The sequence below is a fragment of the Cyprinus carpio genome, chromosome A16, assembly GCF_018340385.1.
Source record: "Cyprinus carpio isolate SPL01 chromosome A16, ASM1834038v1, whole genome shotgun sequence".
Lineage (NCBI taxonomy): Eukaryota > Metazoa > Chordata > Actinopteri > Cypriniformes > Cyprinidae > Cyprinus > Cyprinus carpio.
This window is the reverse complement of record NC_056587.1, coordinates 370,861-384,192: the sequence shown is the minus strand read 5'-3', so window position 1 is coordinate 384,192 and position 13,332 is coordinate 370,861. Positions and strand designations below refer to the sequence as shown.

General features: G+C 39.0%; 1 protein-coding gene across 1 annotated transcript in view; it reads left to right on the top strand.

Moving 5' to 3' along the window:
- adcy3a (adenylate cyclase 3a) overlaps window positions 1–12,933 on the top strand; it is a 22,032-nt gene extending 9,099 nt beyond the window's left edge. Inside the window, exons 5-20 of the mRNA XM_042771936.1 lie at window positions 20–143; window positions 251–413; window positions 1,101–1,266; window positions 1,351–1,467; window positions 2,890–3,032; window positions 3,837–3,998; window positions 4,420–4,507; window positions 5,218–5,334; window positions 5,838–6,106; window positions 6,635–6,716; window positions 10,036–10,194; window positions 10,279–10,425; window positions 10,508–10,624; window positions 10,711–10,837; window positions 10,916–11,040; window positions 12,025–12,933. Coding sequence (XP_042627870.1) covers window positions 20–143; window positions 251–413; window positions 1,101–1,266; window positions 1,351–1,467; window positions 2,890–3,032; window positions 3,837–3,998; window positions 4,420–4,507; window positions 5,218–5,334; window positions 5,838–6,106; window positions 6,635–6,716; window positions 10,036–10,194; window positions 10,279–10,425; window positions 10,508–10,624; window positions 10,711–10,837; window positions 10,916–11,040; window positions 12,025–12,207 — 2,289 coding nt within the window. The 3' untranslated portion in view covers window positions 12,208–12,933. The remainder of the gene's footprint in view (window positions 1–19; window positions 144–250; window positions 414–1,100; window positions 1,267–1,350; window positions 1,468–2,889; window positions 3,033–3,836; window positions 3,999–4,419; window positions 4,508–5,217; window positions 5,335–5,837; window positions 6,107–6,634; window positions 6,717–10,035; window positions 10,195–10,278; window positions 10,426–10,507; window positions 10,625–10,710; window positions 10,838–10,915; window positions 11,041–12,024) is intronic.
- Window positions 12,934–13,332: the final 399 nt, after the last annotated feature.

Here is a 13,332-nt window from a genome sequence, read left to right as displayed (position 1 = left end):
TAAGATGCTCTACTTTTAGAAATACCACCAGCTGAGGATCAAGATCCTGGGCGACTGCTATTACTGTATCTGTGGCCTTCCAGATTACCGCGATGACCATGCGGCCTGCTCCATCATGATGGGCTTGACCAACACTTACCCAACCTCTCAAGAGACACGTCAATAACTTTTAAATAGCTTTCATGGGGATTAGTGACAATGATTTTGAAATAGCTTGAGCGTGACGAGGTCTGACACATTCATCTGGGTTTCAGATACGTTCGAGAGAAGACGCAGACGGATGTGGACATGCGTGTCGGCGTGCATTCTGGGACGGTTTTGGGTGGCGTGCTCGGACAGAAGCGCTGGCAGTACGACGTGTGGTCGACTGATGTGACGGTGGCCAACAAGATGGAGGCAGGAGGGATACCAGGGTAAAAACCTGCACATGCACCAGTTGTTAGGTTCTGAATGCTACGTGCACAAGCCATATCAAGTGTGAACGTCTTCTGAGAGACATTCAAGACTGACGGCAATCCAAGGAATGACTCGGATAAGTGTGAATGCGTCCAGCTGTTCAGGTCACACGGGTAAACTTTACTCTGAGTACAGGAGCGCTGCAGACATGGATGAGACTCATGGAGGGAAACATCTGGAGATATGTTTGATTATTAGACTCTTATCTGTCATAATCATTAGTAAGACCCAACTAGAATGAGACGCACCCTTGTGAAGAAGAAGTGCGCTTGATCATATTGAATGTGCACTTGTAGTGTACTCCGAATCTTAGAAGTGTGTTTAAATGTACTCAATTTCAACTTCATTACAAATGTGTAATTACAAACATTTAAATACATGACATACAAGTTTCAACAGAAGTATATTTTAGTTGCTCGTCAGCACATTCAGCAGTAACACTTTAGCCATATTTCAAAGACGATAGAAGTAATTATGAAAGTACATGTAAAGATGCACTTAAGTCCTACTAGCCGTTTAGTGAACTTGCAGTGTAGTTTTCAACAGCTAAGCAGCAACATTGTGTGTGTACTGAGTGAAGCAGCTGGTTGTGTTTGCCAGTAACACACTCAGACTGTGTTTGAACTCAAACGTGTGTCTGGTAGGCGAGTGCACATCTCCCAGAATACCCTGGAGTGTCTGCATGGAGAGTTTGATGTGGAGCCGGGGAACGGAGGAGACCGCTGCGAGTACCTGAAGGAAAGAGGCATTGAGACGTATTTGGTGGTGGTGCCCAAGGGACGCGTGGGTAAAAACGGCATCAACGGAGTAGTGAGTGTCATTTCCTGTTTCTGTCGTCTCGGTCTCTCTGTGTCTCTCTCATTCTCATGCTCTCGCCGGTGGTTTCCTCCAGAACTTTCAGTGACGTCGTCTAATGGGAATTCTCCATTGCTGATCAACACTACGGAGTGTAATGGGAGCGTCCACACGGCCTGCACCACACCGGAGGAGCCGGAGGAGCTGGACACACGCGTAATAACACGATGATCTTACACACCCACATGTGGAGCTCTTCTGAAGCCAGTGGAATCTGTTTACTGAAGTTCTTTACTTAATCACAGATTAAAGTGGCCAAGGATTTCACTTCAGTCCCTAAAAACTTGCATAAATGAGCAAAAGTTCAGTCAGTAATAATAATGCTAGGTGAAAATTGTATATTATTAACTTCTTTTTAAAAATGTTAGCATGAAATAAGTTTTAAATGGTATTTCATTGTAACTTCAATACATATTACACTTATTTATTTATTTATTTATTTGTGACCCTGGTCCACAAAACCAGTCATAAGGGTCAATTTTTTGAAATTGAGATTTATACATCATCTGAAATCTGAATAAATAAGCTTTCCATTGATGTATGGTTTGTCAGGAGGACAATATTACACGAGATACAACTATTTGAAAATCTGAGGGTGCAAAAAAATCAAAATACTGAGAAAATCATCTTTAAAGTTGTTCAAATGAAGTCCTTAGCAATGCATATTACTAATCAAAAAATTAAGTTTTGATATATTTATGGTAGGGAAATTTACAAAATATCTTCATGGAACATGATCTTTACTTAATATTCTAATGATTTTTGGCATAAAAGAAAAATCAATCATTTTTACCCATACAGTGTATTTTGTCTATTGCTACAAATACTGTATACCCAGCGACTTAAGACTGCTTTTGTGCTCCAGGGTCACATTTATATTAAAGTTACAGTGGAATGCCATTTAAAACCTAATTTATGCTAAGATTTTTAAAAATAAGTTAATTTTATTCCACAAGGGTGCTTTGAATTAATCAGAAGTGACAATTAAGATTTTATAATTTTGCTAAATATTTCTGTTTCAAATAAAAGAATCCAAAAAAATAAAATCTATCATGGTTTCCCCAAAAATATGAAGCAGCTTAACTGTTTTCAACACTGATAATAATCAAATCAGGAGATTAGAATGATTCCCATATTATTGAAATATAAATAATTGCTTTCTTATTTAGAAATGTGATTTGTCTATTTTTGTATATTGAAATAATTACAGTTTAAAATTGCAAAGGATTTCACATTAGTCTCTAAAAAAATGTATATATGAATGAATGTGTTAGTAATAATAATGTTAAAAATATATATTATAGCCGCATGCGATGAACATGTTACAACCCATTTTGCTTTCAAATTCTAGCACATTTTTTTTTTATATTTCCTTGTAATTAACTAGTTGCTGACTTGCCTGAACAACTATGTGTCTTATTGGTCTTAAGGAAGCCCTGTATAATTAAAGGACTTGTATCAAAATGGCCCTTTAAATTGTATATTTCAGCATGTTTGTGTTTTAGCATGATGACATCAGACAAAAAAAACAACAACAAAGTTCTTCTGAACAGTGAATGTGTGTGTGTTCGGTCGTAGGTGGTGAACCCCTCGTTTCCAAACCCTCGGCGTCGGTTGCGTCTGCGTGATCTGGCAGAGAGAGTCATCGACGCTCAGGAGAACGAACAGGAGCTCAACAAGCTCCTCAATGAAGCTCTGCTGGAGAGAGAGACAGTACAGGCGTACGTACAGTCACTATTATGGAAATAATATACTTTCAAAAAATACACTTGAGCACAAATGTTTTCAGACACTTTACAATTAAATGCATTACAGTTTAATTTTATATTAAATGCAATTAGTTGAACGAGTGTTTTTGATGCATTTAAGTAGGACTTAAGTACATCTTTATATGTGATTTCATAATAAGTCTTTGAAATTTGATTAAAGTGTTACTGCTGAATGTACTGACAAGCATTTATGACAAACTTAAACATACTTTAGTGACATTTCTATTGCTACATATATAATAAAATATATGTTGACTAACACACTTAAGTTAACTTAAGTACTTCGTATGTGCTTTAATATGTTTGTCAATGCATCAAAATAGGAATTATAATCAAGTACTTGATTTGTACAATTTTAAAACAAAAAGAAAAATTAATCTATGATTTAGATTGTTAAAAATATCTTCTCTCACACTTTTTGCCCCAATGAACTTCTAATTTGCTGCTTATTAATAGTTAGTAAGGTAATTGTTGAATTTATGTATGATTTAGATTGTGCTTTATGTGTGCTTTTAAGTGTTACCTGAACTTTAAAGTAAAGCTTTTAAATTGGCATGATTACAAAGTGCTCGTTTTGAAAGTGTACTTAAGTGTGTTAAGAAACATGACTCTCTTTTACATTAATATTATATTATCTGCTAGTAGTTTATTTTTTTTTAAATATACTTTTAGGATTCGTAGCGCACTTAAGTCAGCGCACTCCTCTTTCAGAGTGGTTGTGTTGAACTGGATGTGTGTGTTTCCTGTGCTCTTCAGGCTGAAAGGGAAGCACACTAATGTTCTGTCTCTGCGCTTTACTGATCCGGAGCTGGAGACGCGCTTCTCGGTGGAGAAGGAGAAGCAGAGCGGAGCGGCGTTCAGCTGCTCTTGTGTGGTGCTGCTCTTCACCGCCGTCATGGAGGCTCTCATTGACCCCAGGTCAGTTAACTATTAACACATCACCACACAAACACCATCAGCACGCTATTTTAGCAGCCAAAGGTCAACGGAGGCCAGTCCTAATCTGTTTACAGTTATTATAGCATCTGTTTGTTGGTCTAAAAATAAGGTCCTGATGCTGTTTGCCGTTTGTCTCTGACCTTCACTGAAGGCTGGGAATCATACAGGTTTCCTGATCCAGTTAGAGTCTGATTTGATTTCGAGTTACCGTTTTGTTGTTGTTGTTGTTTTTTCAGTGTGCAAATGCAGTTTTATACTTTTAAGATTTGAGTGCAAACGCACTTCTTTTTCACAAGTGTTTCAACAGCATTATGGTAGGAATGGCCATGTGTTTTTGTTTTGTAATGTTCTTGTGTCTTTTTTTCATCTTCCCGTGTCTGTGTGTTTCTGCTCCGCACAGGTTGGTTGCAAACTATGTGACTCTGGCCGTAGGTGAAGTCTTGCTTCTCATTCTTACTGTCTGTTCGCTGGCAGCCATTTTTCCTCGGGTGAGTTACCGTTACAACACCTTCCTCAACCAATCACACGCTTAACACGTGTCCACTTGCTTTCGTACGTGATGCTAATTTCTTGCTCCACTCAAACAAATACAGTAGTACTACTGTTTCCAGCTTTTGTTTGGTGTCAACCTTAACATGTTTAGTGCTAATATCAGGTCCTTCTTTGCTGTGAGATGTGCTGAACATCATGATCACGATCCACGCTCTGCGGAGAAATCTTTCCATTTCCAATGCATCTTCGTCAACTTCTTACGTAATATTAATATGACCAGTCACATGCATGAAATGTGGTTCTTGAGGCTCTTCCATTTACTGTTGGAACACGCCGCAGTATATTTGACTCATCCTCATTAGTTAGGTCAACACACTCCCCATTGACTAATAAAGTTCCCAGTATTGATTCCCTCTCAAGCACACACACGCACAGATTGAGCGAGCGCGGAGATAATGTGTTTCTGAAAGCGAGACGGTCATGCACACGTCCACTAGGCAACAGATGAAGGGTGTATGAGTCCATATGGCTCAACTGAAGAATTTATTGATTTTTAAAAGCATGTTGCTGTGGATTAAATCGATTGTTTCCACAAACGCTGTACTGAACACATGCACGCTGTGACTAGATCACAGACCTTTCCACTGACTTCACTGCTCACCTACTGTCAGAACAAACTTTTGCTTTTTTTGTATTGTTTTCAAAGGTATTTCCAAAGAGATTGGTGTCGTTCTCCACTTGGATTGATCACACGCGCTGGGCTCGCAACACTTGGGCCATGGCGGCCATCTTTATACTCACAATGGCAGACATAGTAGATATGGTAAGAAACCAGTGAATGTTGCAGACAAAGTTATAACCCACTTGGTAATCATTTTCAATAATGAACTGTAATTTAAACACACAAACCATAACCAATAACAAACCTAAATATAATTAAACAAAATTAAACGGATTACAGTTCTATTTATTTTGCAATGAAATTACGTAATGCTGTTACATGAATCAATCTACACCACAAAAAATAAAAAAAGAAACTTAACCAAACAAATCAAAACATCATAATAAAATAATTTCTAACCTAACATATCACACTAAACACAAAAGCAAAATTTGTGTTTGTACTGTATTTTTGATTAAATAAATATTACTGTGACTTCTTCAAAAACATTTAAAAATCTTACAAAACAAAAAATCTTTATTACACTAGTGAGATGAAATAAATGGGCACACATAATTTTTTAAGCATCTAAAACAACGAAAAAAGCAACACACATCACGTTTAAGATGAAGCTTTTGAAAGCTGTGCTCCTGTCTGTTGTGTAGTTGAGCTGTCGTCCACCGGAGTCCTCCACAAACGAGGCGACTGCGGTCACTCCGGTCACTCCGGCCGCCCGCGGCTGTTGGGAGAACCCTAAATATTACAGCTACATCTCTGTACTCGCGCTGATCGCCACCACCATGCTGGTGCAGGTCAGTCACATGGTCAAGCTCACCCTCATGCTGCTGATCACCGGAGCTACAGGTGTGGTCAACATCTACAGCTGGAGGGACATCTTTGACCTGTACGATCTGACGCACTTTAAGGAGTACAGGTGGGTCAAGCACCAATCACAGTAAGGATTAGCAGTATTATACCGATGTAATACCCATTAGTACTCTCTTATGATGTAATTAACATCTCAAATCAAGCAGTCTGTTTAGCAGAGGGGTGTTGCTACTTATTTAAAGCGATAGTTCACCCAAAAATGAAAATTCCCCCTCATGTTGTTCCAAACCTGCATGAGTTTCTTTCTTCTGCTGAACACAACAGAAGAGACTTTGAATACTATTGGAAACCCAATAGTTGGCAGTAGCCATTGACATGCAAAGCATTTTTTTTCATGCTATGGAAGTCAATGGCTACCGTCAACAGTTGCGTTACAAATGATGACAGAAATTTCATTTTTGGGTGTCCCTTTAAGTGATCGGACTTGTGTTTTGCACCTGGTGGATTATAGAACTGTGAAACATCTCTTACTTACATTGAATTGAGCCTATTATCTCTAGGTATTAAAATATCATAGAGAAATGGGGTGTTACTTTTCAAGTCGATTTAACCAGTTTTTTTTTTTTTTTTACAGAGTTCATCTTGTTCCCTCCAAATACTCCATGAGTGTGATGATCTTCATCATGATGGTCAGCTTCTACTACTTCTCCCGACATGTGAGATTTACTTCTCTCTCTCTCTCTCTCTCTCTCTCTGATCATTTTTAGTTTACTCAAAAATGCAAATTCTGTAACTATTTGCTATGACTGTCTTTCTTTAGAGAGTCTTAAAAGTAGAATTTTTGAACAATATCCCGGCCACTCTTTCTCATATGATGAAATGTTTGAGGACTGGGACTGTCAAGCTCCAAAATTATATAAAAGCACCAAAAAATGTAATGTTTTATATCCCAAGTCTTCTGAAGGCGTACAAGAGTTTCGTTTCAGGAACAGACCAAAATGTATGTTTTTATTTATGGTAAACTTTCTAGAACCTTTCAAATCAAATGATATATTATATGCATTCTGCCAGGTTTGATGTCAGTTACATTTGTGATCATGTGTGTTCCATTGATCGCCTTTAAAGTTGTCCAAATGAAGTCAAAACAAAAAATTAAGTTTTGATATATTTACAGTAGCAAATTTACAAAATATCTTCATGGAACAAAACCTTTACCTAACAACCTAATTATCATTCAATTCAAAAAACACCATACCTTTTCAGTTTTTCAGCGAATAATGACTTAAATTTCAGTCTATTCCCCACACAAAGCGGTGGGCTATCCAGCGATTTGGGATGTAGTGCAAGAACTACACTGAACAAAATTATAAACGCAACGCTTTTGTTTTTGCCCCCATTTTTAATGAGCTGCACTCAAAGATCTAAGACTTTTTCTATGTACACAAAAGGCCCATTTCTCTCAAATATTGTTCACAATTCTGTCTAAATCTGTGTTAGTTAGCACTTCTCCTTAGCTGAGATAATCCATCCACCTCACAGGTGTGGCATATCAAGATGCTGATTAGACAACATGATTATTGCACAGGTGTTCCTAAGGCTGGCCACAATAAAAGGTCACTCTAAAATGTGCTGTTACTGTATTGGGGGGTCCGAAAACCAGTCAGTATCTGGTGTGACCACCATTTGCCTCACGCAGTGCAACACATCTTCTTCACATAGAGTTGATCAGGTTGTTGATTGTGGCCTGTGGAATGTTGTTCCACTCCTCTTCAATGGCTGTGTGAAAGTTGCTGGATATTGGCCCATCGTATACGCCGATCCAGAGCATCCCAAACATGCTCAATGGGTGACATGTCAGCCAACTAAACTGACCATTCAACAACTCAAATCTTTTAAGATTCCAGGAATTGTGTACAGATCCTTGCAACATGGGGCCGTGCATTATCATGCTGCAACATAAGGTGATGGTTGTGGATGAATGGCACAACAATGGGCCTCAGGATCTTGTCACGGTATCTCTGTGCATTCAAAATGTCATCAATAAAATGCACCTTTGTTCATTGTCCATAACATACGCCTTCCCATACCATAACCCCACCGCCACCATGGGCCACACAACATTGACATCAGCAAACCTCTCACCCACATGATGCCATACACGCTGTCTGCCATCTGCCCTGTACAGTGAAAACAGGGATTCATCCGTGAAGAGAACACCTCTCCAAAGTGCTAGATGCCATCAAATGTGAGCATTTACCCACTCAAGTCAGTTACGATGACAAACTGCAGTCAGGTCGAGACCCCGATGAGGACGATTACCATGCAGATAAGCATCCCTAAGACGGTTTCTGGCAGTTTGTGCAGAAATTCTTTGGTTGTGCAAACCGATTGTTGCAGCAGCGGTCCGGGTGGCTGGTCTCAGATTTTGGAGGTGAAGATGCTGGATGCGGAGGTCCTGGGCTGGTGTGGTTACACGTGGTCTGTGGTTATGAGGCCGGTTGAATGTACTGCCAATTTCTCTGAAACACTTTTGGAGATGGTTTATGGTAGAGAAATGAACATTCAATTCATGGGCAAACAGTGTGGTGGACATTCCTGCAGTTAGCATGCCAACTGCACGCTCCCTCAAAACTTGTGACATCTGTGGCATTGTGCTGTGTGATAAAACTGCACATTTTAGAGTGGCCTTTTATTGTGGCCAGCCTAAGGCACACCTGTGCAATAATCATGCTGTCTAATCAGCATCTTGATATGCCACATCTGTGAGGTGGATGGATTATCTCGGCAAAGGAGAAGTGCTCACTAACACAGATTTTAGACAGATTTGTGAACAATATTTGAGAGAAATAGGCCTTTTGTGTACATAGAAAAGTCTTAGACCTTAAATTTCATCACATTAAAAATATTATAAAAAAAAAAAGCTTAACAATTTTGTTCAGTGTATTTTTATTATACCTTTATTGTGCTTATCTTGTCATTTCAATGCTTGACATGCCCACTTCCTATTTACTGACATCATATTGTAAAGGTCAGTTAAGATATTATTCAAAAATACACTTTATGTATTCCACAGAATGAAAAAATAAATGAACTTCAAGCACAGAGAATTGCTACTGCCAGTATTTCCACAGACATGCTGCTGTGAGCATGTAGGAAATACTGCTGCTGCACACTGGGGCATAGCAAGCTTTTCAAAAGTGTGGGGGATGGATGTGGTTTGTTTATAAACAATAAAAACGATGAATACAGTGACAGAGGGGTACAAAATGTATAACGTACAAGATATAAAAAGCTTCCCATTTAAATGAGTGATACTAGATACGTATAAAAAACACACTCGGAACACATGGAAAAGTCAAAACTCTGTTGTGCAAATACACAACAGTAGACTTGCTAAAGAATCAGAATCAGAAATACTTTAATAATCCCAGGGGGAAATTATTTTTGTTAAAAACTCCAGATATACGCCTCCTCAGCACGAGCTGACCGATAAAATCTAACACACCAGGAGAGTCGGGACTTAAGGCAGAACAGCCAATCATCAGCCGGTCACACTCAAAGCCGGTGTCATGTTTGAGAGGAGGCAGCCGCAGCGAGCGCAGACACAGAGCGGCCAGAGAAACAGAGGAGCGACTGTAGTTAGGCGTTTGTGCAAAACTGCGGAAAACACTGCAGAAAAAGTGCGGGTGTTGAACCCCTCTCACCTTTAACTTTTATGAAATTACCCAATAGCAGATCTATACAGGTGGAGACGCCCAAGGCTGCACATATAACATATATATAAAAAAAACACATTTATTTAACTTTTATGAAATTACCCAATAGCAGATCTATACAGGTGGAGCTGGGGAAGGTGGAGGGTGCTGCAACTGCTACAGCAAGCACTAGCCGAGTATTTGAATGTTGAGCAGCAAGCTCAAACTTATTAAAAATAAATATGTAATATAATAAATTTCTTATATATATAAAAAAAAAAAAAAAAACTTTTGAGCGGTAGTGTACATTCTCACCTTTCTTTCTGCTGGCGTGGCTCAGGTGGAGAAGCTGGCACGCACACTGTTCCTGTGGAAGATTGAAGTGCATGAGCAGAAGGAGAAGGTGTACGAGATGCGGCGCTGGAACGAGGCTCTGGTCACTAATATGCTTCCGGAGCACGTCGCCCGGCATTTTCTAGGCTCCAAGAAGAGAGATGAGGTGAGGAAATCCAGCCTGTCAGTCTCAGCTTCCATATTTCACACAAATTCCGTGTAAAACTCGCTTAACTTTCCTACGTCCCAGGAGCTCTACAGCCAGTCCTACGATGAGATCGGAGTCATGTTCGCCTCCATCCCAAACTTCTCTGATTTCTATACGGAGGAAAGCATCAACAACGGCGGGATTGAGTGTCTGAGGTTCCTCAATGAAATCATTTCCGATTTTGATAGCGTAAGTACTAGTAGTATTTCACCCAGTTGTTGCCAATAGGAGTAGAAGCACTCTGTTATTCGTTCACGTTTGTGCTCTTTAGCTTTTAGACGAACCGCAGTTTCGCTGTATAACTAAGATCAAGACTATTGGCAGCACGTATATGGCAGCATCAGGAGTCTCTTCAGACAATAACACGAACGGTTATGCCTGTATGAAGGTAAAGGAGGTACATACGAGTCCAGTTTATTCATCTAGTTCTGATCACACAGAGGTAAAAACGATTTGTTTTGTCCTTCCCGACAGAAAGAAGAGATTTCGGAGCGGGAACGCTGGCAGCACTTGGCAGATCTTGCTGATTTTGCTCTGGCCATGAAAGTCACGTTGATGAACATCAACTACCAGTCCTTCAATAACTTCATGCTCCGCATCGGTTAGTGTCCAGACGTCCAGCTGTGTGTGAACGACACAATGATTATGCCTCATGTTTTGCTGTGTGTTTTCTCCATAGGGTTGAATAAAGGGGGTGTTTTGGCTGGTGTGATCGGGGCCCGTAAACCTCATTTTGACATCTGGGGAAACACTGTGAATGTGGCCAGTCGCATGGAGTCCACAGGGGTGATGGGGAACATCCAGGTGACGCTAGTTAGCTTGACTTTTGGTGAACTACTTTTAAAGGAGCTTCCCCAAAGCACTGTAATGATGATGTATTTTTTGTAGGCCAACCCAAAGTTTGCATCGCCGTGATTCACCCCACAAAAAAAAAAAACTTGCAGATATATTATTAATGAAATAAAAGGCCAATTAAATGTACTTAAAAATAAACACTTCCGTGACTGTTTCTTATAAACACTTTGCACTTTGTAATAATGTTAAATTAAACGTTTTACTTTAAGGTATGTTTTAAATCATTATATTTTAATTTTCTTTTGTACACAATTATCAATAGAAAAAAAATCTTATTAAAGTTAATATATTTTAAATGTATTAAATTGCAACTTAATCATTACAAATGAGTAATTACAAATATATGTAAATACATGACATACAAGTTTCAATAGAAATGACATTAAAGTATATTTTAGTTTACCATAAATGATTGTCAGCACATTCAGAAGTAAAAAAATTAACCATATTTCAAAGACAATAGAAGTAATTATAAAATTACATGTAAAGATGAACTTAAGTGGGTCAAAAAAAATTGGCTAATTGCATTTACAATAAACAATATATTCAGTTCGCACTTACTATTATTTATGTACTATGTACTCTTTTTGCAAGTGTATTATAGTGTACTAAAGCTAAAGATAAAAAAATACCATGTGCAAATGATTTCAACCTCATCACAAAGCTTCCAAAAACTCTTTCAGTCCTTATTTAAAATCTACAACTTGTAAATCATGAGTTAGAATAGTTAGCAAGAGCGTGATTATAAACAGAACGATTAACGATTTGTTAGCAAGCGCCTTTTTCAAGACTCGCAAAAGGGCATTTTTCTGATGTCTTAGAATAAAACCTGAGAACATTAAAAAAATAAAAAAAAACAGGATGATGCAACAGGAAGTTGAAATGTACAGTGACGTCGCTGTATGCTAGCTAAACAAACTCTGCTTCCCCCAGGTGGTGGAGGACTGCTACTGCATCCTGAAGGAATACAGCTTCCGCTTCGTCAGGAGAGGACCTATATTCGTCAAGGGCAAAGGAGAGCTGCTCACCTACTTCCTAAAGGGACGTGAAAAACAAGGCTCCTTCATTAACGGCTCTTTTGTCACGCTGCCGCACCAAGTGGTGGACAGCTCCTGACCGACACGCGCACACACGGTCCTACACAGAACTCCTGCTCGCGCACACCTCACCTCATACCTCTTCTGCAGAGTACAGTGCTCCAGTAATTAGTACTTTCAAATGTGTTTTCTCTATTTATTAGGCTGAGGGAAGAAACGTTGAGAGAGACTTTCTGTTTATATAAGAGAAGTACTATATAATCTACATTTGGAAGTGTGCACAGAGATGAGTGAATGAAATGAAACAAGTGATTTTGTTAGGATGCTGAAGTGATAAACAGGATGTTTTTAAACTCAGACCACAACGAATACATTGAACTCTACTGTATATTACGCACTGCGCTGCTCAAAGAAACTGATGAATTACCTATTTTTGTTTTTCTTTCATTTAATTATTTAATCCTTTATTTAAAGATCACACTGAAAGTTCCAGATATATCTGAATGTTGTTTGCGATTGAAAAGCTTCTCCGAATGCCTGTGTAGGAAAGCATACTGACTGCCTTTGCCTCTTCTGTAAGTGTGTGTGAGTGTGTGTGTGTGTGTGTATTTCTAAAGTCTATAGTCACATTTTCTCTTTTGAATTTAATCATTTATAATGGATGTACATGAGGGTTTGAAAGTCTGAGACCACATTAAATCATGGGTTTTAATCATAGACTGTATAAAAACATGGACATAGTCTCCGTGACATCACCCATAGTTTTCTGAACAGTGTTTTTGAAGCTCAAAGTGGGCGGGGCCGGCCATCGGCATCTTGGCAGCACGTCACCGTGTGTCACTCCTGGATAATCGAAAATGGGCAAAAAGGCGAGAACTGGTTGCTGAAGCCACGCCCACCTAGCTCTACGGCAGTGTCAGCAGCAGCAATCCATCTGTCAATCAAGTAGCCACGCCCTTAATTATGCGGAAATTTAAAGCTTAATATAATTTAAACAGATGAGTTATAAAAAAAAATCACCCCCCTCAGAGTTGTCATGAAGGGCAAAATTAGCTATATAGACCAAAATCATTTTTTGTACCAGGCTATAAACGTTTTTTTTTTTCTGCTGTAAAGTTGGGCATTTTAACATGGGGTGTCTATGGGATTGACTTCTTTTTGCAGCCAGCCTCAAGCGGCCAGTCGATGAATTACAGTTTAAGTC